Raw genomic sequence first — 25,501 nt, forward strand, 5'->3', positions numbered from 1 at the left:
TTGAGGGTCTCATCTTGTGACTGCTCCAGAGGAAAGTCATCGCGGTCCGAGAGAATCAGTCTCTCGATCCCGCTCGGTTCCTCTGAAGCTGTCCCCAAGGGTCCCGTCTCAGTCTCCCCAAGCTGCACTCGCGCCGCCCCCCTCCTCGCCTTTTTCTCCCAAGCGGTATCCGCGCATAACGACCCCAATAAAGCCGGAAAGGCGGGCCAATTCGTCCCCAGAATTAGCGGATGCCGGAGGTGTGGACTAACCGCGACCTCTACATTATGCTTTTCCCCCGAAACTGTATCGTGACCGGGACAACCGGATATTCCACCACATCCCCGTGCACACACCGCACCTTAACCATGCGGCTTGTATCCAATGCCCCAGGCTGCATCAGGCTTTGATGGATCGAGGTTTGGTTACATCCTGAATCCACCAAGGCCTGATATGTACCCCCCTTGATACTCACAGGAATTTGGTACTCTCCTGCTTGATCGGGGGTGGTCCGCTGGACGTTCGGGATCCGGATCATTGTTCCGATGTCCATCATCGGACATCGGTCCACAAAATGATCCGGATCACCGCACCGCCAGCAGGCCAGCCCAGGCCTACCCGCCGCCCCTGCGGCGGGGAGTGGGTTGGAGAATGAGCGTGGGGAGGGGGCGGAACCAGAGCCATTGTCACCACCAGCCCCCAGCGGCCCCGCCCCCCTGGGCGGAGCCCGCAAACTCCCGGACGGTCCTAGGCCCATCCCACCCCGGCCTCTGGGGGGGACGCGAGGAGGGCCTGGAGGGCGGGACCTGGGAAGGAGGGACGCGCTGTCGGAGAGCCCTCGCTGCTGAGGGGGATCGCCGTGCTGAGGAGTTTCGGGCAGCGCGGATGATGAAAGACCGCGAGGGCTGCCCGAGGCGATGATGCTGGAGCGAGGAAGGTGGGACAGAGACCTCGCTGCCGTGCCCCTGGGTCGAGGTGGGGTGGCTGCCGTCCGAGAGGGAGCGGAGGAGTCGCCGCGCTTGCCGTGAGCCGGAGCCTGCTGCCATCCGCCTGAGAGGGGAGGAGCAGGGAGCGCGGGGCTCGCTGCCGGGTCCCTCAGAAGGAGGAGTCATCGCCGGCCGCCAGGGGGCGGAGGAGGATCGAGCTGCCCACCAGGCGTCCAGTGCCATCGCACAGCACTGCGAGGAAGAGCCTCTCGGCGGGCGGAGGGCCGAACGGCAGTGTGTCTGGGAACCGGAGCAACACAGGCAGCGGTTCCGCTCCATGGAGTCCGGCCGACCCGCTGAAGGATGGCCCTCTTGAGATCTTCATACTTCAGGAGGTTCGCGACCGGTAGTTGTTGCGCGGCCGTCTGGGCTTCTCCGGATAGTAGCGGGATGAGGCGCACCGGCCACTGTGCCCGGGGCCACCCGCAGGCCTCCGCGGCCTTCTGAAATAGATCAATGAAGGCCTCCGGGTCGTCTTCCGGCCCCATCTTATGGAGGGGCACGTGAACCGGTGCGCTGGCCAGCCCGGCGGCCTCGGCGCGAACCTCCCGATCCATCCAGCTCCGGAACCGCTCGCGGTCCTCTTGCTGGCCTTGGACTATCGGCGCGAAGCGGCGCTCCTGGTCCGCCCGAAGGTCCAGCATTGCCTGATGTTGGTCTTGGTGGAGGACCGCGAGGGAGTTGATAATGTCCGCAAATGGCGTGGCGGAGGGCGTCTGCATGGCGGCGGCACAGTCCTACTTCCTTCCCGGGTTTCGGCACCAGTGTAACAAAGTTCGTATGTAAGGAAGGAAGAGGACACGGGGGTTCGGCTGGACTGTTGACGCTTTACTTTTATTAAAGTACTCAAAACACATCAACACAATCAATGGTGTGGTTTTCTCTCAACACAACGATCACTTCCGGGTCGGCACTTCCGGCTTCCGGGTAACTCAGTCTCTGGGGTTCGCGTCAACAGTCCGTCTCTCTCTCTCCCTGTCCTCTGGTTCCGCTGGGGTTTTATCCCCTCTCCGCGCTCATTACTGGAACAAGAGACAGGTGTTATTAATCTGCGTCCAACCCACTCACTTACCGCTCGTCCCGCGACTCTCTCTCCCGCTGCAGACCTCGCTGAACCACGCCCCCTTTGCCACAGATAATAATCATAAATGTCAACAAACATTTATTATCACATCATGCACATGTGGAAACCATAATACAGTTAGCCTAGAAATCTAGACGCACCCTAGCGGCAGCAAATTTAATCTGCCCGCGAGTGTCGTCTAGCAACTCTCAATGCACTTCTGAGCTGTAAACGCCAAACTCTTGCCGGGCCAATCACATCGTGTATAGAGTCGGTGGGCGGGGCCATAATGACGACGGCCGAGTTGCGTTTGCGTGCTTCTAGTAAACATAGAAACTGGTGAACGTCGGTCTTTCGAATCAGCTTTGACCGCTACTCTGGAAGACTTGGAGTTAAGCTTTTCTCTGAGAAAAGAATAAAGAACGGCACTGAAGTCATTCTTAAGAAGGGAAGATGTGTTCTGAGTTTTGCTGACCGGATACGGTGAAAGTTATAATCTTCCAACAAACTCGATTTCACCTTCGTTACTCTGGTTGGTTGTAGCGCTATCCCATCGCGTGCAGAGGGAGTTTGAAAGACAACCGTTTATCCGCCCCTCGGATTGAGCTGTCAATGGTAATTTTCCAGACCAAACATCTTGATATCTTCATTCACACACACACACAAAAAAAGTTGAAGAACAGTATGCATTTGAAATAGATTTTTTTTTTTGATGGAACAGGGACAGTTTAGATTAATTACGGTTATAATATCTGCCGATGAAGAGAGAACAGGGATAGTTTAGTTTAATTACGGTTATAATATCTGCTGATGAAGAGAGAACAGTGATAGTTTAGATTAATTACGGTTATAATATCTGCTGATGAAGAGAGAATAGGCATAGTTTCGTTTAATTACGGTTATAATATCTGCTGATGAAGAGAGAACAGGGATAGTTTAGATTATTTACGGTTATAATATCTGCAGATAAAGAGAGAACAAGGATAGTTTAGTTTAATTACGGTTATAATATCTCCTGATGAAGTGAGAACAGGGATAGATTAGTTTAATTATGGTTATAATATCTGCCGATGAAGAGAGAGCAGGGATAGTTTAGTTTAATTACGGTTATAATATCTGCTGATGAAGAGAACAGGGATAGTTTAGTTTAATTACGGTTATAATATCTGCTGATGAAGAGAGAGCAGGGATAGTTTAGATTAATTACTGTTATAATATCTGCTGATGAAGAGAACAGGGATAGTTTAGTTTAATTACGGTTATAATATCTGCTGATGAAGAGAACAGGGATAGTTTAGTTTAATTACGGTTATAATATCTGCTGATGAAGAGAAAACAGGGATAGTTTAGATTAATTACTGTTATAATATCTGCTGATGAAGAGAACAGGGATAGTTTAGTTTAATTACGGTTATAATATCTGCTGATGAAGAGAAAACAGGGATAGTTTAGTTTAATTATGGTTATAATATCTGCTGATGAAGAGAAAACAGGGATAGTTTAGTTTAATTACAGTTATAATATCTGCTGATGAAGAGAACAGGGATAGTTTAGTTTAATTACGGTTATAATATCTGCTGATGAAGAGAACAGGGATAGTTTAGATTAATTATGGTTATAATATCTGCTGATGAAGAGAGAACAGGGATAGTTTAGTTTAATTATGGTTATAATATCTGCTGATGAAGAGAAAACAGGGATAGTTTAGATTAATTACTGTTATAATATCTGCTGATGAAGAGAGAACAGGGATAGTTTAGATTAATTACGGTTATAATATCTGCAGATGAAGAGAGAACAAGGATAGTTTAGTTTAATTACGGTTATAATATCTGCTGATGAAGTGAGAACAGGGATAGATTAGATTAATTATGGTTATAATATCTGCTGATGAAGAGAGAGCAGGGATAGTTTAGTTTAATTATGGTTATAATATCTGCTGATGAAGAGAGAACAGGGATAGTTTAGATTAATTACGGTTATAATATCTGCAGATGAAGAGAGAACAAGGATAGTTTAGTTTAATTACGGTTATAATATCTGCTGATGAAGTGAGAACAGGGATAGATTAGATTAATTACGGTTATAATATCTGCTGATGAAGAGAGAGCAGGGATAGTTTAGATTAATTACGGTTATAATATCTGCTGATGAAGAGAGAACAGGGATAGTTTAGTTTAATTACGGTTATAATATCTGCCGATGAAGAGAGAACAGGGATAGTGTAGTTTAATTACGGTTATAATATCTGCTGATGAAGAGAGAACAGGGATAGTTTAGTTTAATTACGGTTATAATATCTGCTGATGAAGAGAGAACAGGGATAGTTTAGTTTAATTACAGTTATAATATCTGCTGATGAAGAGAGAGCAGGGATAGTTTAGTTTAATTACAGTTATAATATCTGCTGATGAAGAGAGAGCAGGGATAGTTTAGTTTAATTACAGTTATAATATCTGCTGATGAAGAGAGAGCAGGGATAGTTTAGTTTAATTACGGTTATAATATCTGCTGATGAAGAGAGAGCAGGGATAGTTTACACTGGGATAGTGTAGATCAGGGGTTTTCAAATCATTCCTGGAGCCTCCCCAGCACTGCACATTTTGGATGTCTCCCTTATTAGTGTCTTATTTAACACAGCTGTATTAACTCATCAGCTGATTAGTTTAGTACTCCATGAGCTGAGCTGGGTGTGTCCAATAAGGGAGATATCCAAAATGTGCAGTGCTGGGGAGGCTCCAGGAATGGTTTTGAAAACCCCTGGTGTAGATTAATTACGGTTATAACTTATGTTGTCGTCTCGCTTTATGACGTGATTGTATTTTTGTTCGTACTGTATCAATTAATGTGAAAGACGGACGACAGCTTGAGCGACTCCCAAATATCCCTACTCTTCCTATTCTCCACATGTTCCCGGGGGCGGGGTTATGCAAATGTTAGGGTTTGTGACGTCACTAACTCGTTGCGGTCCTGTCCATCCTCTTGTTGTAGTCCTTAAAGAGAGATTTCCGTTGAAGAAAATATCTCCCTTTGCTTTGAACTTTGAGCGCTTTAACTTTCCAGATGTTGTTTAAGCTTAAACAGCGACACTACACACTCATTAAAGCTAAACTAGTCAAATCATAATCAACCAGCATTTTAATGTGTCCTTGCTAGAGAAAAGTATTAATTTCTTTAAAACAAGACAACAAACAAAATATTTGATTTGATATCAACTCTTTGATTCAGTATTTGGTCTGCTGTTTTCGTACACTGTATTTTCATATTTGGATGGATAGACATAAGCAAATTAATAACTTACTGTATATTTCTCATCATCAAAGTACACTTTAGTCTGAACAGCAGCTGTTTTTTGCTCTTAGGTTTTGTGTGTCAAGACCCTTTGTCACGACAGCTGCGTACTGACAGAGCTGGGGTTGACTCCAGAATGAAGACTTCTACCCAGAAGCCTCAGGTAAAGATATACACACTTTGACCTCATTTATAGTTTTCCTTGTTTAAGATGAACAATCAAGCAACACATGACTATTTGGCCAATCATGATAATCATTACACAACCTTGTTTTGTTTTAATAATAATAATAATTTTTTTTTTCTTCTTTAGTCATTTACTTTACTCATTTAGGTGTATCCCTAGTTCCATAAAATCTGTCTATAGGCCAATATAAAAGGAATAAAATATATTTGACTTAACAGATTAACTTAAAGGAAGAAAGATCTGCGACTGTTTTACAATAACACAATGCAAGTAAACACTTTGAACGATGTCTTTCTCTGAATTATCTGAATGACCAAAATGAAAGAGTATTTAGTTTCCTCTCCTCGATTGCGGCGTCGCATCGTGCACACACAACATTTCCCAGCATTGCAAACTTGACACCACAGCCTGTTCATTATCAACATAAAATAGCCAAGATAACATATATAAAGTTACACAGCTCAGTTTTAACAGTCAGAAGGCCTAGTTCAATCCGAGCTGTTCAGCGTGAGCTCCGTGTGGCCGAGCCCAAGCTCATTTCTGCTCATGTGAAGAGGAGTATTTCTTCCATCAATATTGGGACGTGAGAGAAGTCCTATAATAAATAACGGTTTAGCATCCAAATACATCGGATTCGTAATTCGGATGAGAGTTAGGCTACGTGAGCCCAAAACCTGGTTCAGTTTCTCATTAAATGGTTTTGGCTTTACTCTACTTCTATGCTTTAATTCTTGATCTGTAATCAAATGGCACTTATACGTGACTGTCCTGTTTTAATTCTCCCTCAAAAGCATAAATATTTGTAGTGTATTTTGAAGCATACATCAAACGATGAATTGGTTATTCTTGTTGGCCAATTGTTAACCAGTTAATACGCGTCCCACATATAGCTGTTAGAATCAATATATTAGTGCAGAATCAACTTTGCGTCACAAACGCGTCAAGGAACAAACTTTTACCAAACTAAATAAATATTTTATACATTCTGTTTGTATTTGTATCACACTAAAATTGGAAGGAGTTTATGGGATATTATTAGATCATTTATGCTTTTCTCAGCTATATTTTCTAGGTTTGGCTCAACTCAGTTGATAGCTCAACAAGCTATCAATCAGTTTTATCAACTAGTATTTTTGAAAGGATTTGCTTGATTACTTTAGTATGCTTAATTATAATCCTGTTCACACCAAGAACGATAACTATAACATTTTAACAATCATTGTTATTCTACGACAATAGGGAAATCCTGTTGCCGTCACAGTCATAGTCGTTTTACAATAACCAGTCAGCCAATCTTATCTTTCACAGAGGCAGACATGTTATTTGTTCGTTTTTCAAATAGCTTGAATTAATTTGTCGGTCAAGCATGTGTGCCATTGGTCCAGGATCTAACCGGCCGGGGGAACATGAGTTTGACCCTGGTCACTAGATTGTATTATTGTTTCCAAATTCTTGTAATGGACTCGTAATTTCTGGCCCACAGACAGGTTGGGTGGGACTCTTCAGCAACCCATCAAACTGGCTGGCAAAATTTGCAGCAGCTGTTTCGTATCAGTATGATGAAAAGGATTTAGGGAATTCCATGTTGGATTTGGGAAACAGCTCCCCTCAGCTAACAAACAAGATATCGAGCTGATTTCCGTTTGCTGGCGAGATCCAGCTTGATATCTCCTAGTTTTTAGGCTTCCGTGGGTCTGCTGAGTGTTTAAGGCTTACTTGCAGGTTATATAGGAAAGCTGATGATACACGGGGCAACTTTTTGAGCAATGTTTTCGGGCAATTTTTCCAAGCGAGGTTGCTGTGGGCATTTTCCCTCTTGGAATTGGCAGCACATTAGTTTTTGGATATCCAGATGGAAAATTGTTACCCATTCTCAATGGGAAAGTGCCCAAGCAACATCTTTCAGCAGCATTGCTCAGAAAGTTGCCCCGTGTATCATCAGCTGGAGAGGTAATGGGATACTTCTGATTTAAATCTTTACCCCATTTCCAAAGGACAACTGCATTTTCTAGTTTTAATAATTTTGCGCACTGAGTGAAGTGTCCTACGGCTGAATCACAGCCATGATGATAGAGCCATATGGCACAACTACGAGTGTGATATTGCCTTTATTCAACAGTTTGACGGAGCAAGCATTTAAATAAATAAGAAATAATCACACACACACGCATTAAAAAAATAACCATGGCAGATTATTGTTAAAGTCAAAAAAGTTTAAAAAGTAAAACCAAAGTTAAAGAGGTTTTTTTGGAAAATTTTTTTTGAAAATTATTTATGTATAATATTTTGTTAAAAATATATATTTTTAAAACATGTTGAAATCTAAAACTCCCATAAGATCAAAACCATACATCTAAAAAAACTGTTCCAAATCTGAGGTTGATATCTTAAAAAATGAGCTTTCGGTCAGATTTGGTTTGGGTGCAGTGCCGACTTTTCGCCATTAGATGCCAGCAGAGCTCCACTGACACACACACACACACACACACACACACACACACACACACACACACACACACACACACACACACACACACACACACACACACACACACACACACAAAACAATTATTGTGTGCGGAACTACTTCCTTCTAGCCTAGAAATCTAGACGCACCCTAGCGGCAGCAAATCTAATCTGCCCGTGAGTGTCGTCTAGCAACTCTCAATACCCTTCTGAGCTGTATTCCCCTCACTCTGGACGGGCCAATCACATCGTGTATAGAGTCGGTGGGCGGGGCCATAATGACGACGGCAGAGTTGCGTTTGCGTGCTTCTAGTAAACACAGAAACTGGCGAACGGCGGTCTTTCGAATCAGCTTTGGCCGCGACTCTGGAAGACTTGGAGTTAAGCTTTCCTCTGAGAAAAGAACAAAGAACGGCACTGAAGTCATTCTTAAAAAGGGAAGATGTGTTCGGAGTTTAGCCGACCGGATACGGAAGTCCAGCCAAAAGAAGTCCAGCCAAAAGCCCATTGCAATAGTCAAGTCTAGAAATGACCAGGGCTTGGACAAGAAGCTGTGTTGCATGCTCCGTAAGGAACGGTCTGATTTTCCTGATGTTGTGCAATGCAAACCTGCATGACCGAGCTGTCTTTGAGATGTGGTCTTTGAAGGACAGCTGGTCATCAAAGATTACTCCAAGATTTCTGACCGACCCTGAAGGGGTAATCAAAGATGATCCTAGCTGGATGGTAAAATCGTGTTGTATGGTCGGATTAGCAGGGAAAAAAATACTGGTGGAATACCGCATGATTAATCACCTCTCAGCCAATCAGGTTCAAAGACCAGAACTAACTTGGTAATAACTTGACTAAAGCAGCCCATTCCTTCAGGAGGCTTCAATCCATGGCAGGAGAAAGTAGCTCACGAGAGGGTTTTAAAAGTCACTCTGTGGTTGTTTCTTATTTATTGACAAACTGTTGTATATAAGCAACTTCACACTCGTAGCCGTACAATATGATTCTATATAATGATTACCCACAGCCGTACTGATATAGAGCCATATTTTATGGCTATGAGTGTTATCGCTAAAATCAGCGCAGCTCTCACCGATGGTCAAAAGTAAAGAGAATACACACATTTATGGAGGCGTTAATATTTGATGAAACAGCAAATCTATTAAAACTGAGGCAGTTTTATCTTTATAATGCAGTGTAGTTTTAAGAGCTCAAACCATGCGCACACAAAGCACAAGAAATGAGCTCTAGAGAGTTTATGAGGTGTGTTGTTGATCAGGACTCGATCACACTTATGAGTGTAAATGTAATAATTGCATCTCTTTTAAATGGCATGGAAGCCCGTTTCGGCCAAAAAATAAATAAATAAAAAATAATTGCCACTTTTTTCTCACAATTCTGCCTTTTTTCTCTCACAATTGTGTCTTTATATCGCACAATTGCGAGTTTATATCTCAGAATTGTGACTTTATATCACACAATTGCAAGTTTATATCTCAGAATTATGACTTTATATCACACATTTGCGAGTTTATATCTCAGAATTCCGAGATAAAAAGTTGCAATTCATCTTTTTATTTAGTGGCGGAAACAGGCTTCCATAGAAAGCAGTGTTTATGCAAGGTCACAATTAAAACTACAACAGTCGCTGCTATATAACAGAGCAGTAGAAATACTGATAATGCTTTAGATGCCACTGCAATATTTTTGCAATAATTCACAGCGCCAGAGACCGGCGTCCTCCAACAGCGCCGACCCAGAGGCTCAGCGAGAGAAGCGCAGCAGTAAGCAAGCGGAGAGTACACTGGGCCTGACAGCAGAAGAGGTCAGCATCCAGCATTCAACACCACGGCCTTTAGTCAAACCTATGATTGGAGTCTTTTGCAGATAGCAGGCCAGTGCATGCTCTTTCCTCTTGGCTGCTCCTAACATAGTAAACTGCATGTTCCCTTCTCTCTCCTGGACAGATGAAAGTGCTGCGGAGGGTACAGGAGGAAAACGACAGGAGAGGGGGATTTGTTCGGATTTTTCCTACTCCGGACACCTGGGAAATTTACAGGTTAGAGAATGACAGAAAGAGAATCGGTCTGCACATCAGAAACTGTTCAATTGATTAAACCCAGAGGAACAAACGCAATCTGAGCATCTTTGCTCAGAGAATGGCTATTTGAGAATGTCACGTAACGATGTGTCTATTGTAACTATACATTTAAGTACTCTTCATTATTCAGTGAACTTACAATAGGGTTTGGTTTAGGGATAGTTGCCTGCAATTATGCAAAGTTTACTGTAGGGTTGTCATGATACTAAACTAAAATCTGACCAAAATTCTATCATCCTGACTTCACTTGAGACTATAATAACTTTGCTGAACCACCTGTAACTGAGCATGAGCTGCAGATCTCAGCTTGTTGCCGAGTTTGAGCTGGCTGACCCTAAATCAGACGCTGCAATCATGTCTAACTAAAGCAAACAGCGGTGTGTGAGGATGGCCAGCTGCTGTCTGGACAGATCCTCAGCTAGAATCACCTCATAAAGGCCCGCAATGAGGCGTCCAACCTGCTCTGTGCGATCTACCAGCACACTCAGGGTTATTATGGTTATATAAAACTAGCACCATAAGGCCTTGTGTCCACCAAAGCTTTCTTAGCCAGCTGAAAGTGCCTAGCTGTGGGCATTTGAGAGCACTTTGGCTATGATACGGAATATCCAGTTAGTTTGTTTCTGTATAAACATGCCATACAATGTAAAGTACAGGGAGTGCAGAATTATTAGGCAAGTTGTATTTTTGAGGATTAATTTTATTATTGAACAACAACCATGTTCTCAATGAACACAAAAAACTCATTAATATCAAAGCTGAATATTTTTGGAAGTTTTAGTTTTTAGTTTTAGCTATTTTAGGGGGATATCTGTGTGTGCAGGTGACTATTACTGTGCATAATTATTAGGCAACTTAACAAAAAACTAATTTATACCCATTTCAATGATTTATTTTTACCAGTGAAACCAATATAACATCTCAACATTCACAAATATACATTTCTGACATTCAAAAACCAAACAAAAACAAATCAGTGACCAATATAGCCACCTTTCTTTGCAAGGACACTCAAAAGCCTGCCATCCATGGATTCTGTCAGTGTTTTGATCTGTTCACCATCAACATTGCGTGCAGCAGCAACCACAGCCTCCCAGACACTGTTCAGAGAGGTGGACTGTTTTCCCTCCTTGTAAATCGCACATTTGATGATGGACCACAGGTTCTCAATGGGGTTCAGATCAGGTGAACAAGGAGGCCATATCATTAGATTTTCTTCTTTTATACCCTTTCTTGCCAGCCACGCTGTGGAGTACTTGGACGCGTGTGATGGAGCATTGTCCTGCATGAAAATCATGTTTTTCTTGAAGGATGCAGACTTCTTCCTGTACCACTGCTTGAAGAAGGTGTCTTCCAGAAACTGGCAGTAGGACTGGGAGTTGAGCTTAACTCCATCCTCAACCCGAAAAGGCCCCACAAGCTCATCTTTGATGATACCAGCCCAAACCAGTACTCCACCTCCACCTTGCTGGCGTCTGAGTCGGACTGGAGCTCTCTGCCCTTTACCAATCCAGCCACGGGCCCATCCATCTGGCCCATCAAGACTCACTCTCATTTCATCAGTCCATAAAACCTTAGAAAAATCAGTCTTGAGATATTTCTTGGCCCAGTCTTGACGTTTCAGCTTGTGTGTCTTGTTCAGTGGTGGTCGACTTTCTGCCTTTCTTACCTTGGCCATGTCTCTGAGTATTGCACACCTTGTGCTTTTGGGCACTCCAGTGATGTTGCAGCTCTGAAATATGGCCAAACTGGTGGCAAGTGGCATCTTGGCAGCTGCACGCTTGACTTTTCTCAGTCCACGGGCAGTTATTTTGCGCCTTGGTTTTTCCACACGCTTCTTGCGACCCTGTTGACTATTTTGAATGAAACGCTTGATTGTTCGATGATAACGCTTCAGAAGCTTAGCTATTTTAAGACTGCTGCATCCCTCTGCAATATATCTCACTATTTTTGACTTTTCTGAGCCTGTGAAGTCCTTCTTTTGACCCATTTTGCCAAAGGAAAGGAAGTTGCCTAATAATTATGCACACCTGATATAGGGTGTTGATGTCATTAGACCACACCCCTTCTCATTACAGAGATGCACATCACCTAATATGCTTAATTGGTAGTAGGCTTTCCAGCCTATACAGCTTGGAGTAAGACAACATGCATAACGAGGATGATGTGGTCAAAATACTCATTTGCCTAATAATTCTGCACTCCCTGTATTTGCTCTGGCTCTGTGCATCAATTTAAAAAAGTTACACACAGGTCCATAAAGGACAATCATGTCCATGTTGAAATAAAAATGTATTTTGGGAGCACAGCCTAGAAGTCTCATTTAAAAAAATAACCATGGCAGATTATTGTTGAAGTCAAAAAAGTTTAAAAAGTAAAACCAAAGTTGATAAGGGTTTTTTTTTTGTTTTAAATTTTGAAAATTATTTATGTATAATATTTTGTTAAAAATATATATTTTTAAAACTTGTTGAAATCTAAAACTCCTATAAGATCAAAACCATACATCTAAAAAAAACTGTGTTCCAAATCTGAGGTTGATATCTTAAAAAAATGAGCTTTCGGTCAGATTTGGTTTGGGTGCAGTGCCGACTTTTCGCCTTTAGATGCCAGCAGAGCTACACACACACACACACACACACACACACACACACACACACACACACACACACACACACACACACACACACACACACACACACACACACACACACACACACACACACACACACACACACACACACACACACACACACACACACACACACACAGACAGACACACAGACACAATCTCATGTCAATCTTGAGTACCTATAGAGTAGTATTGCATCCTTCATATCTCCGTCTTTAGTTTTATTATATTTATAAAAGAAATATGGGCTGTACCGAGTCTTTCCGGAAAAAAACAGAGTGCCTGGAGGCGTATCGAGTGGGCGGAGCTAAAGAATGAAGAGCGCACAAAGCGGTGACGTCCTCAAGCGTGGAGAAGCCCATCGCTATCGATCGGATTCAACTAAAAGATATATGATCTAGAATCAGATTCGGAGGCAGAAATAAATTGAACAGGAGAAACAGCAGCAGCAGGACGTCCGTCTCTGTGGCATGGACTGTATTTAGTGGCCTGTCAACATTTGTGTGTCTTTACTCGCAGTTTATGAGGACATGATTCGGTTTATGGACTATTGTATGCGACTAAACCTTAGCAGTAGCAAGCAGAACGGTTTTGAATTTGAATGACGAAGCACGCGATCGTGTCGTTTACTGATGTTTACTCACGTGACGATAGCCAACAGCACAGACATTTGAAGCAGTTTTACTCACCGGCTGCTTCCCAAGCAGGACCGAACCTTTATCGCTGGGACCGCTCCGTCGAAAACACACTTCTTTGGTATGATTTGGTGAAGTTCTGACAGCAGTGAACGGTGGAGATCCACTTTTGCGACGTGACTGAAGCGATGTTGTGAAGCTTCGCGTCATTTCTGCGTTCAGATCGGTTCAAATGCAGCGCTGCCTTCCCAGAATGCTGTGCTGAAGCGTTGAAGTCGCTCAACGTCACCCATAGGAATAAAGTGGAGCGCGGCGCGACATAAGTGTTCACGGACGACTGGATCTGCAGCTGAGAGTGTTTATGGGCGTGCATTTCCTCTCTCGCTCTAGTCGGGCGCGCACCCTACCGGGAGAAGAGCCCGTACGGCCCATACAAGGACCTTCCGCTCTATTAACGTCAAGCCGACCCATACTCGAAAAAAATTCTCCGAAACTTGTGAGAAACCGGAAGGAGTATTTTTGACACAGAAATACTCCATCAAACGTCCAACATTAGTTTTTGAAACTTTGTCTATGTTTAGGATGGGAATCCAAGTCTTTAACAGTGGAAAGCTCAGTATGCATGAAACAGCATTTCACCCCTCCCTTTAATGCAGAGACTCCCCTCGTGTGTTTGTCAGCTTTAATATAATGATGTATTTAAAAGTTAAAGCAGCACTGAGTAACTTTTGCTCTCGGGGTCTCCCTACAGTTGGGAAAAATATTGTCCTCTACTACTGTGGTAAACTCTGTCGTCCTACATCAGGGGATGCCATCGCGCGTGCATTTGTTGACATGACAGCCCTGATAGCCCTGAACTAGTGATGCGCGGGTCGTCTCATAACCCGCGGACCCCGTATGTCTATTTAATGGTCGCGGGTGCGCGGCGGGCCAAATAACTTCATAAAAGAGGGATAGCACTAACTGTTACCCTGAACACTGCAGGAGTCCACATGTGGGTGTTCTGCTGGCGGCGCGTGATATGTTTCAGCATGTCATATGAATATAATTTCATGGGTTTTATTTTTTTCAAACGCCAAATAATCGCGATGCTCACATTTACAAGCCAGCGTCATTATAGTAGTCTATTGGTTACCGTTTTCCAGAATCTATATGATACTTCAGTTCAATGTTTGAGTGGTCGGTAATCACCATAACAAGCAGGACAGCATCAGTCGGGCACGCCTCCTTCAGCTCACGCCGACGAGCAAACGCTGGTCCAATGTTGATCCTCCTCCTGCCTCTGATCACTTTTTCGTTTCCTCTTAGTGCTGCTTCGGACATGACTATAACATCCGACAAACAAATGATAGTTGAGCTCGCACGTCCGAATGTAAGGAAGTGTGTGTGTTGGTGGAAGTGACGTATATGTCGTAAAGCAGTCGAATTTTGAAGTTCATTTTTATTGTCGGGTTACTACCCGAAACCCGAAGTTTAAAAGTACGATTAAAACCGATACAGACCCCATCAGGCTATGGCAGACGTGTCATTCAACCGATGTATCATCACAAGAGTCTTGAAAATATATAATGAAATATATGATTATTTTCAAATAATATAAATCTCCTTTACTAGCACTTTTTATCAATTTAACACATCCTTGCTGAACAAAATTATTGATTTATTTCTAAAAAAAAAAAAAAAAACAGAAAAGAAAAAAATGACTGACCAGTAGTGTATACTGTTGTTAAAAAATATTTCTATTTTTAAAACATTTGCTTCTTTTTTTTCTTTTTTCTTTTTTTTACTTTTTATTCATCAAAGTATCACAGGTTATGAAAAAATATTAAGCAGCAGAATGAGCAGAAGAAACTTCTTTCAAAAACATTACAAATAGTAATGTGTCCAAACTTTTGGCCTGTACTGTACACATATATATATAGGTTGTTGTTTTTCTTTATAATGAAGTTGCCTTTAGTCGATTGTGTTTAAATCCCAAAAGAGTAATTATCAGTTCAACACACTGAGGTATAGAAATCATACATTGAGTTTTTAAACACAACTGCGCTGGTATGGGATTGGTATCAGCCGATTTAATATTGAATCGGTTCTGAAAAAATGGCTTCATTCACATCGCCTAAAGATGCTTTTAACAGGCGCTCATGAACCATAAGGGACAGTGTTGGAACAGCTCGACTGAAAGCTGAGACATTTATGTCTTGAATAAACATTTACTTCTCCCGGAATATATTGTTAAGTGACATAGGAAAATAGCTAAAGCTTTTTAAATGCTTGTTTGAGTTAGGTCTGGAAAAATGTTGCAGGCATTTAATGTTCAGCACCTCATCATTGTGTTATTCTCTCTCTCTCTCTCTCTCTCTCTCTCTCTCTCTCTCTCTCTCTCTCTCTCTCTCTCTCAGTGGTTATCTGGAATATAAGACATCTATGAACGCCATGTTGGCTAACAAACTTTTCCATGCAAGGTAAGCCTTTCTGCCGTGGTTGGAAAGATCGTCATCTATTTAAGGAATCTTCAGCTTCAGGGGTTTTTGTTGATATTTAATGCGAGTATGTCATACAAAGGCTTATTTATATGCCCTGATAAAACTGCTGTATTTCTTAGAGGAGCCCTAAAATAAGACTCAAGTGTGGCCAGATGTAATAATAATATAATAATAATAATAATAATAATAATAATAATACATCTTCATTTTAAAAAATGAGCTTTAAGACTTATCTCAATTGGGAATGAATTCCCTATTTTTGGAGCTAATGGGGAAAAAGCCCCATCACCCTCAGTCTTAGGCGAGTTTTGGAACAACTAACTGACCAGTTACAGATGAACGGAGATTGTATGGATTTAAAATCTCGGATAGATATTGCGATGACAACCCCTTTGTAAGTAAGCATCAAGATTTTAAAATCAACCCTAAACTTAACCGGGAGCAAATGCAAAGACTCCAAAATATGAGTGATGTGATGTCTTATCCTAGTTCTTGTAAGGATTCGAGCAGCCGGATTTTGAACTAGCTTCAATTTGTTTAGGGTAGCTTTCGACACTTCAGCCAACAACGCATTACAATAATCAATACGGCTAAACACAAAAGTGGGAATCAACCTCTCCGCAACAGAAAAGGAGAGCATAGGCTGTAATCTGGCAATATTTCTAAGATGAAAAAAAGGCGTTTTAACTGTATTTTTAACATGTGGTTCAAATGTTAGATTAGCATCAAAGATCACCCCCAAATTCTTCCATTTTTAAGGAGACTCCATAATTGAAGCGTCTCCGGTTAAGGTAACTGACGTAGTTGGTTTGGGTGAACAGATGAGCATAACCTCAGTCTGTTTGGATTATAAGACATCCATTCATTTATCTTAGAAAGAAAGTCAACAGGCACAATTTCATTAGGTTTTAAATGTATGTAGATCTAAGTATCGTCTGCATAATAAATGACATTTTAGACTAAGAGGTCTCAAAAGCTGACCAAGAGGAAAAATATTTCTAATCAAGATTTTTTTTTTACAAGAAATGGCTCATTTTAATCCCACCAGCTTTTGTGATAATGTTTCAGTGAAAAACTAAACTTTCAAAAAGTATTCTAATATTCACAGCTTGGTAAAGCCCATTGAGTCAATTTTTGCAAAGACATAAGTGTTGTCACCTTGTCATATGAGCTTCACCTGTGACTAATAATGGATCAATTAGGTCTCAAGTGTGTATTAAAAGAACCCCAGTACGCTAGACCTTCACATCAACTGCAACTAGACCTCTGCAAACATGCCTAAGATTCACCCTGAGACTAAAGTTTTGATTATCATGAGGCTGAAGACCAGATCCACTGCTGATGTGGCAGACACCTTCAATGTGTCTCAGCGTAGACCACCCAAGACAACTGCTCGAGAGGACCGTTTGTTGGCTCGAAAATCTAAGGCCAGCCCATTTTCCACTGCAGCAGAGCTCCACAAGACCTGGTCACCTGAAGTCCCTGTGCCAACCAGAACAGTTTGTTGGATTCTGTCTTGAAATGGCCTCCATGGTCGAATCAGTGCCCAGAAGCCAGCACTAAACAAAAGACAATTGAAAAACCGTGTGGCATTTGCCAAGGCCCACAGCCTGCTAAAAGGATGGAGGCAGGAAAAGTGGCAGAAGGTGGATTTTTCAGATGAATCTTCTGTTGAATTACACTACAGTCGCCGCAAATATTGCAGGAGACCTACTGGTGCCCGAATGGATCCGAGATTCACCCAGAAAACAGTGAAGTTTGGTGGCAGAAAAATCATGGTCTGGGGTTACATCCAGTATGGGGGTGTGTGAGAGATCTGCAGGGTGGAAGGCAACATCAGTAGTCTAAAATACCAAGAAATCTTAGCTACCTCTTATATTCCCAACCATAAAAGAGGCCAAATTCTGCAGCAGGACGGTGCTCCATCGCATACTTCCATCTCCACATCAAAGTTCCTCAAGGCGAAGAAGATCAAGATGCTCCAGGATTGGCCAGCCCAGTCACCAGACATGAACATCATTGAGCATATGTAGGATAGGATGAAAGAGGACGCATGGAAGACGAAACCAAAGAATATTGATTGTATGAATCCTTGCCAAACCGCATGGATGCAGTCCTTCAAGCTCCAGGAAGTCATACAAGATATTAAATTTGGATCTCACAGCACCACAACTTAATTTGCTGACATATTTTTGTATTTGCAGTAAATTTGTTCCATTTCTTTATAGGCGACAAAACTTTTGTCTTGCCAAAATTTGCCCTTTCTGTCTTGATTAAATGATAAATATTTTTTCTGTGAAAATTATTTAGTTCAGTGCATTAAACATCATTTGGGAGGGTTTTAGCTTTTCATATGAGCTATTTCTAACACCAATTAATTAATTAAAAGTCAGGTTAATATCAGGTATTTCTAGAAAATAGATTAGCGACAAGACTTTTGTACAGGGTTAGAGCTAAACTCTGCAGGACAGTGGCCCTCCAGGACCGAAGTTGCCATCCCTGATCTACAGAGTCAAAAGAGGCGCTGAGATCTAGGAGGATTGAAAGAAAGCCAGAATCTGAAGCAATTAACAACTCATTAGTGACCTGAGCCTGACCAGCTTATTTTAATTTATCATAGAGCGATAATGTTGACAGATCAGTATTATAGTTTATAGAATTAAATAAGACCAGTGTTGGGTAAGTTACTCTAAAAAAGTAATGAATTACTAGTTACTAATTACATCTTCAATAGTGTAATTAGATTACAGTGCAAATTACTCTCTCCAAAAAGTATTTAAAGGGGGATGAAACACTCAGTTTCAGTCAATCTCATGTCAATCTTGAGTACCTATAGAGTAGTATTGCATCCTTCATATCTCTGAGAAGTCTTTAGTTTTATTATATTTATAAAAGAAATATGGGCTGTACCGAGTCTTTCCGGAAAAAACAGGGCGCCTGGAGGCGTATCGAGTGGGCGGAGCTAAAGAATGAAGAGCACACCCAAAGCGGTGACGTCCTCAAGCGTGGAGAAGCCCATCGCTATCGATCGGATTCAACTAAAAGATATATGATCTAGAATCAGATTCGGAGGCAGAAATAAATTGAACAGGAGAAACAGCAGCAGCAGGACGTCCGTCTCTGTGGCATGGACTGTATTTAGTGGCCTGTCAACATTTGTGTGTCTTTACTCGCAGTTTATGAGGACATGATTCGGTTTATGGACTATTGTATGCGACTAAACCTTAGCAGTAGCAAGCAGAACGGTTTTGAATTTGAATGATGAAGCACGCGATCGTGTCGTTTACTGATGTTTACTCACGTGACGATAGCCAACAGCACAGACATTTGAAGCAGTTTTACTCACCGGCTGCTTCCCAAGCAGGACCGAACCTTTATCGCTGGGACCGCTCCGTCGAAAACACACTTCTTTGGTATGATTTGGTGAAGTTCTGACAGCAGTGAACGGTGGAGATCCACTTTTGCGACGTGACTGAAGCGATGTTGTGAAGCTTCGCGTCATTTCTGCGTTCAAATCAGTTCAAATGCAGCGCTGCCTTCCCAGAATGCTGTGCTGAAGCGTTGAAGTCGCTCAACGTCACCCATAGGAATAAAGTGGAGCGCGGCGCGACAGAAGTGTTCACGGACGACTGGATCTGCAGCTGAGAGTGTTTATGGGCGTGCATTTCCTCTCTCGCTCTAGTCGGGCGCGCACCCTACCGGGAGAAGAGCCCGTACGGCCCATACAAGGACCTTCCGAAACTTGTGAGAAACCGGAAGGAGTATTTTTGACACAGAAATACTCCATCAAACATCCAACATTAGTTTTTGAAACTTTGTCTATGTTTAGGATGGGAATCCAAGTCTTTAACAGTGTAAAAAGCTCAGTATGCATGAAACAGCATTTCACCGCCCCTTTATTTTCTTATTACTAATTATTTTTTAAATCCGATATAAACCTCGAGTTAAGCGATTCAAGGTTTTACATGAAGCGGCTCTTTTAATTAATTCAAATACATAATATAAAACTACATCAATTAATTAATTAACGGACCAAAGTATTACCAATGTGAGGATACATACAAAACATGCATTTTAAAATTAGACTTTAAATATTGATGTTGAGTCCACTGTTGAATTATGTATAATTATATTTAGTATTTAGTTCAACTACATCAGAAGTAACTGTAATTAAATTACAGAAAAAAATAAGAGTAATCCCTTACTGTACTTTTTCAAGGGAAAAGTAATTAAAATACAGTAACTAATTACCCCCAACAGTGATTTAAGACCGATGTTTCTTTAAAAATGATTTGTTTCTCAGATCTGTGACCTCGCGCTCAAGGTTAGTATCTGCAGTTTCAACCTCTGAGTACACACTCACTCACACACACACTGCGTGTTTTGTAGTCATGTTGTGCGTGTTGTCTCCTCAGGAGCAGGGCCAATGCTAATGGTCCTCTGGTGGGCAGGGCCTTCTTCACTCCTCATGCGGTCCAGTACGAGCGTAAGCTTCTGAGTCTGCAGGTGCGGAAGCAGAGGCGAGGCAGGAGACGAGCAGGTGTGTGTGTGTGTGTGTGTGCAGGAGGAGCCTCCGCATTACATTCACTATGGGGGTTTTCGCACTTGGCCCTTTTCAGGAGTCTGAGCGCGGTTGGCGTGATCTTTGGCCCATATGTGAACACTCCTAACGATCTCAGGCCCCTTTAGAGCGAACCGAGTCGAGACCATCTCAGGATTTCTGGGTACAGTTCGATCTCATCTTATAGTACGGTTCGCTAAAAACACGCAGACTGAACACACACTGCTCTGGGCTTACTTGATTTTTCTGTTCGTGAATTCCAATGTGGTTTGGTCATCAGATACCTCCGTACAAATCGGCTGTTCATCGCGGCTGATTCTTCTGACAAATCTCTACAAATTATTCGTTCACAACAGACACTTGTTTATTGAAATTTCTACTGCTTCCGAAGTGTGTGAGAGACGCGGATGCTCGCCTCGCCAGTTTAAAATGGTGTCTCGAGCACACACACCTAACACATGCACAGCAGCAGCTGTCACAGCGCATTAAATAAACTGAATCTTTAGCGTCTTATTGCATTTATTTTAAAGGGTCAAAAACACACACGTTTCACATAAACCAGTGTTTTTTCTTACGTGAATGTAAACATCTGCATTATTAGCCTAATTAAAGAGCCAGCGCAGAATATGCAGTTCTTCATACAGGGAAGAATACCGTATGCAGTTTTTTTTTATTTCATATGTGATTATTCCTTTTATTACTTGAATCTATACTTTACCTGGAAAATGAAAAGCAGTTTATTTAATTTGCATATTTTTTAAATTATTTTATTGTGTTGTTTATTTTTTTGTATGCTGATGTTATTATCGCTTTATGCAATAAAATAAACGTGAATCAAGGAAAACAATTCAAATGTTAGTTACAAAGGTGGATGTCTGAAATAGCCAGGGCAAGAATATGTAGTATTACATATATATATATATATATATATATATATATATATATATATATATATATATATATATAATAAATATAATATATTTATTTATTTATTTAGTTTTTTAAGATAAATTACTTGATACAATAGCATTTGTACTGTCATAAAGTAATAATATTTTTTACAATCAAATTTCTCGGTTACTGAGGCACAAATAATGTAAGTGAATAGGGTCTAATGTTGAAGGCCGTAGGGTCAGCCATTAAACACTGAGCTGGACTAGATCCAGAAAGCAGCAGTCTGAACACACAGGGGTCTGAGACCACAGTCCCTCTAAAGGGGACCAGAGAGGATCTGAGTCTCCGTCGGGGACAGTCTGAACACACAGGGGTCTGAGACCACAGTCCCTCTAAAGGGGACCAGAGAGGATCTGAGTCTCCGTCGGGGACAGTCTGAACACACAGGGGTCTGAGACCACAGTCCCTCTAAAGGGGACCAGAGAGGATATGAGTCTCTTTCAGGGACAGTCTGAACACACAGGGGTCTGAGACCACAGTCCCTCTAAAGGGGACCAGAGAGGATCTGAGTCTCCGTCGGGGACAGTCTGAACACACAGGGGCCTGAGACCACAGTCCCTCTAAAGGGGACCAGAGAGGATATGAGTCTCTTTCAGGGACAGTCTGAACACACAGGGGTCTGAGACCACAGTCCCTCTAAAGGGGACCAGAGAGAAGAAAATTTCTGAATTTTTGGCACTATAGAGTTGGCCCTAGAGACCCAGAATTGGTCAGATTAAAATGCATTACAATCACTACCAGTGTGCCAATGGTCATCATTTTTCTATGTACTGTTGATAGTGCTGCCGTAGACTCCCATTAGGGAGGAATAACTAAGCTGTTGTATAAGCTACAGCACCTTTGGTCCTATAGCATCCAGTGCTGGGCACAATAGCCTTCTGTTTTTTCTGTGCTTGTGCTGCAGATTGGTCATCTGTCACTTTAAATGCTCAAGCTCTTTAAAGCGCTGGTTCTGTGGTGTTTTTTCTAGGCTTGGTTATGTTTATGGGGCGCAGTATAACATGTCTTCATACTTATTATTTTTATTTTCTATTTATACTTCTATTCTCTCTTTACTCCACACCGCTGTCTGTGCTTTGAACGGCTCGTCTGCTTCCTGCTTCTATGAAGCCCATCCCTCTGAAAAACGCAATGGTCTTAGATTGGTCAGATGGCCAAATGTAGTTTCCTGTATTTTTATTGGCTGAAGCACAGGTTAAGGCCACGCCTCTTCCCATTACGGGCAGAAGTCACATCTGCGGAGACTAGCAAGGGTTTATGATGTCACCAACCCAGGAAGAAGCTTGTTGTAGTCCAAACCGGCCATTTTTGTAGCCAATAAACTGCCGTGACTTTAAAAGACAATATCTTCGTTTGCATTGAACTAGGGGTGGGCGATATCTCGATATTTAAAATATATCGAGATATTTTTTCAGCTCGATATGGATTTGGACATATCGTATATATCGATATGTTGTTTATATTAAATTCTGATTCCGCCACTTTGCTCGTTTGCCTTCTCTGTGTTGTGCTCGCGGAGCCTCGCGCGCCTCCCGCCTCTTGCTTTGTTCCCCCTCCCCTCGCATGTTGTCTCATTGAACACGGCTGCTTCCACAACCAGGTGAGGATTAGTTATCATACTGACAAGCGCGCACGTTGTTCAGGACTCAGTTTAGAGACCATGTTTTCCTTCTAACACAACTGCTTGCTAAAATTCATAAAGAAATATTAATGTTCATCATAGTTCAAAGCGCACGTTTCACCCACAGTCAGGTGATTGACACTGGTGCGAGACGTGGTCGCAATCATGCCAGTTTATGATCTGTGTCTAACTGATCGCATAGTTTTCGGTTAAAATGTCAAAATGATCGCATATCATTTGAAAACTTTTAAAAAGTATTGCAATATCATTACTATTATTATTTTGTCAGCTTTATCACGGGATTATGATGTATAGGTCTATTCACGTTTTAACCAAGAGTGAAAAACGCGACATCCCGGGTGTCCTGAGACACGCGGTGCTCTTCTGTAAGTTGTACTGTATCATATTATCTTATAGCCTACCTTCTGACATTCATATTTCGTTCTGCAACTGGAAAAGAAGTGAAATTCAGCTCATGTGTAGCCTACATGATCTGCATGATGAGTTTGAATTTTGTCAAACTCATGACAAACATCACTATTTGAATTTTGATACAAATTTAACAGGAAGTGGTGTTATGACAAAATCAGTTTATTTATATCTCAGTCATGCCCCCATCTTTCTGCAAAATGCTTACTGTTTACTTTAACTGTAAAAAAGGGAGTCTTTGATTCATCTTTTGAAAGCATGAAATAAATGAAAAGAAGGCAATATTATTTATTTTCTTTTACAGTTAAATTATTATTATGTATTTAATCAGGGAGTTTTTTATTTTTTTTTAAATGTCGCAAAAGCACTTGACTACCTCTTTGCACTTCAATTAAAAAAAAAAGTTTTTGTGGTATTTGGCATATTTGTTTTTGCTGTAGTTTTTAGGGGGTTATTTTTCCTCTAAAGATATCGAGATATATATCGTATATCGAGATATAGCAAAATATATCGAGATATATTTTTTGCTCCATATCGCCCAGCCCTACATTGAACTTTCAGCGCTGTAACTTTGCAGATACTGTTTATGCTCAAGCAGCAACATTACACACTAACTAAAGTTTAAAAAGTCAAATCGCACGCAAACACACATTTAAAGCAAGATGGATTCTGATTGGCTGTCAATGTTTTCATCATTCATCAGCTTGAAAAAGTCATTCTCACACAAGATATCGTTTCTCTGTGCTGTTATCATTATAGTAGTGCTGTGAAATCTGCTATTCTTTAATATTTAGAATGCTTTTTAGAACTATATCTTTATTGTTAAGATCAAAGTTATTGTCCTTTGTGGATCCATAATCCATAATGAATGTACACTATGCCAGCATAACAAGCTGCAGTATTTAACCGAATGTTAGGTCACCAGCTGTGGCTGAAGCTGCTGTGATATTTTAGAATAGCTCATCTGAATATGTGCTGTGTGTTTTCAGGTCCGAAACCCTCTCGGTCCCTTCACGTCAGTGAGGATGAGGATGGGCTGGAGGCAGAGACGGAGCTGAAAGCATCTCACACACGCCTCTACACACACCCTGCTCCGGAACAGCGCTCACAACCCAAAGTCAACCTGCTCCACATTCTCCAGCAAGGGTGGGACCTCAGGTCAGTCCACACACACAAACACACACACACACACACACACACACACACACACACACACACACACACACACACACACACACACACACACACACACACACACACACACACACACACACACACACACACACACACACACACACACACACACACACACACAGCTATGGGGAATGAGTTGGCCCAGAATCAAAGTTTTTGATCATTTTCTCTGTACTGTAAATTAAAATGATTTTTGTAAGTTGATTATAGGATTAAAGGGATAGTTCCCCCATAAATGAGCCTGATGTTGATCTGCTGACCCCCAGGGCATCAACATGTAGGTGTGTTTGTTTCTTCAGGAGAACACAAATGAAGATTTTTAACTCAACCGTTGCTGTGTGTCGGTCATATAATGATGTGAATGGGTAACAATTATATGAGAGCAAAAAAAACATACATGAACACAGAGCCCTGAGGCTCATGACCACACACTGATGTCTTAAGACACGAACCGATCAGTTTGTGTGAGCAATCGAGCCGTATTTATATAATTTTTTACCCTTGCATACAACGCTATATCCAACAGAGTGCGCTTAACTTCTGGTAAGGTCAATATTCATTATCTGGCGTCGTGTACGAGACTCTGATGGATATAGCGTTGTCTTTGAGGTAAAACATTATATAAATACAATATTAGATATTTGTGCTGGGAAACTAGATACATTTTTTCTTTTTTTTAGTTTGCAGAAAAGAAAAGTAAAAAGAAAAGTCAAAAAGTATGGAAGATTATTTCTGCCACAGAATAAAATATAAAAAAGCTTCACCGGTCAGGCATAACATTATGACCACTGACAGGTGAAGTGAATAACACTGATGATCTCTTCATCACGGCTCCTGTTAGTGGGTGGGATATATTAGGCAGCAAGTGAACATTTAGTCCTTAGTTGATGTGTTAGAAGCAGGAGAAATGGGCAAGCTTAAGAGTTTG

General features: G+C 41.6%; 1 protein-coding gene across 1 annotated transcript in view; it reads left to right on the forward strand.

Annotated features, from left to right (window-relative positions):
• The window catches only part of ttll5 (tubulin tyrosine ligase-like family, member 5), a 219,989-nt gene that overhangs the window by 66,846 nt on the left and 127,642 nt on the right, over nucleotides 1-25,501 (forward strand). Inside the window, exons 15-20 of the mRNA XM_067456243.1 lie at nucleotides 5,391-5,482; nucleotides 9,687-9,788; nucleotides 9,931-10,022; nucleotides 15,731-15,793; nucleotides 20,230-20,354; nucleotides 24,369-24,537. Coding sequence (XP_067312344.1) covers nucleotides 5,391-5,482; nucleotides 9,687-9,788; nucleotides 9,931-10,022; nucleotides 15,731-15,793; nucleotides 20,230-20,354; nucleotides 24,369-24,537 — 643 coding nt within the window. The remainder of the gene's footprint in view (nucleotides 1-5,390; nucleotides 5,483-9,686; nucleotides 9,789-9,930; nucleotides 10,023-15,730; nucleotides 15,794-20,229; nucleotides 20,355-24,368; nucleotides 24,538-25,501) is intronic.

This window comes from Pseudorasbora parva, chromosome 10, assembly GCF_024679245.1.
Source record: "Pseudorasbora parva isolate DD20220531a chromosome 10, ASM2467924v1, whole genome shotgun sequence".
Classification (NCBI taxonomy): Eukaryota; Metazoa; Chordata; class Actinopteri; order Cypriniformes; family Gobionidae; genus Pseudorasbora; species Pseudorasbora parva.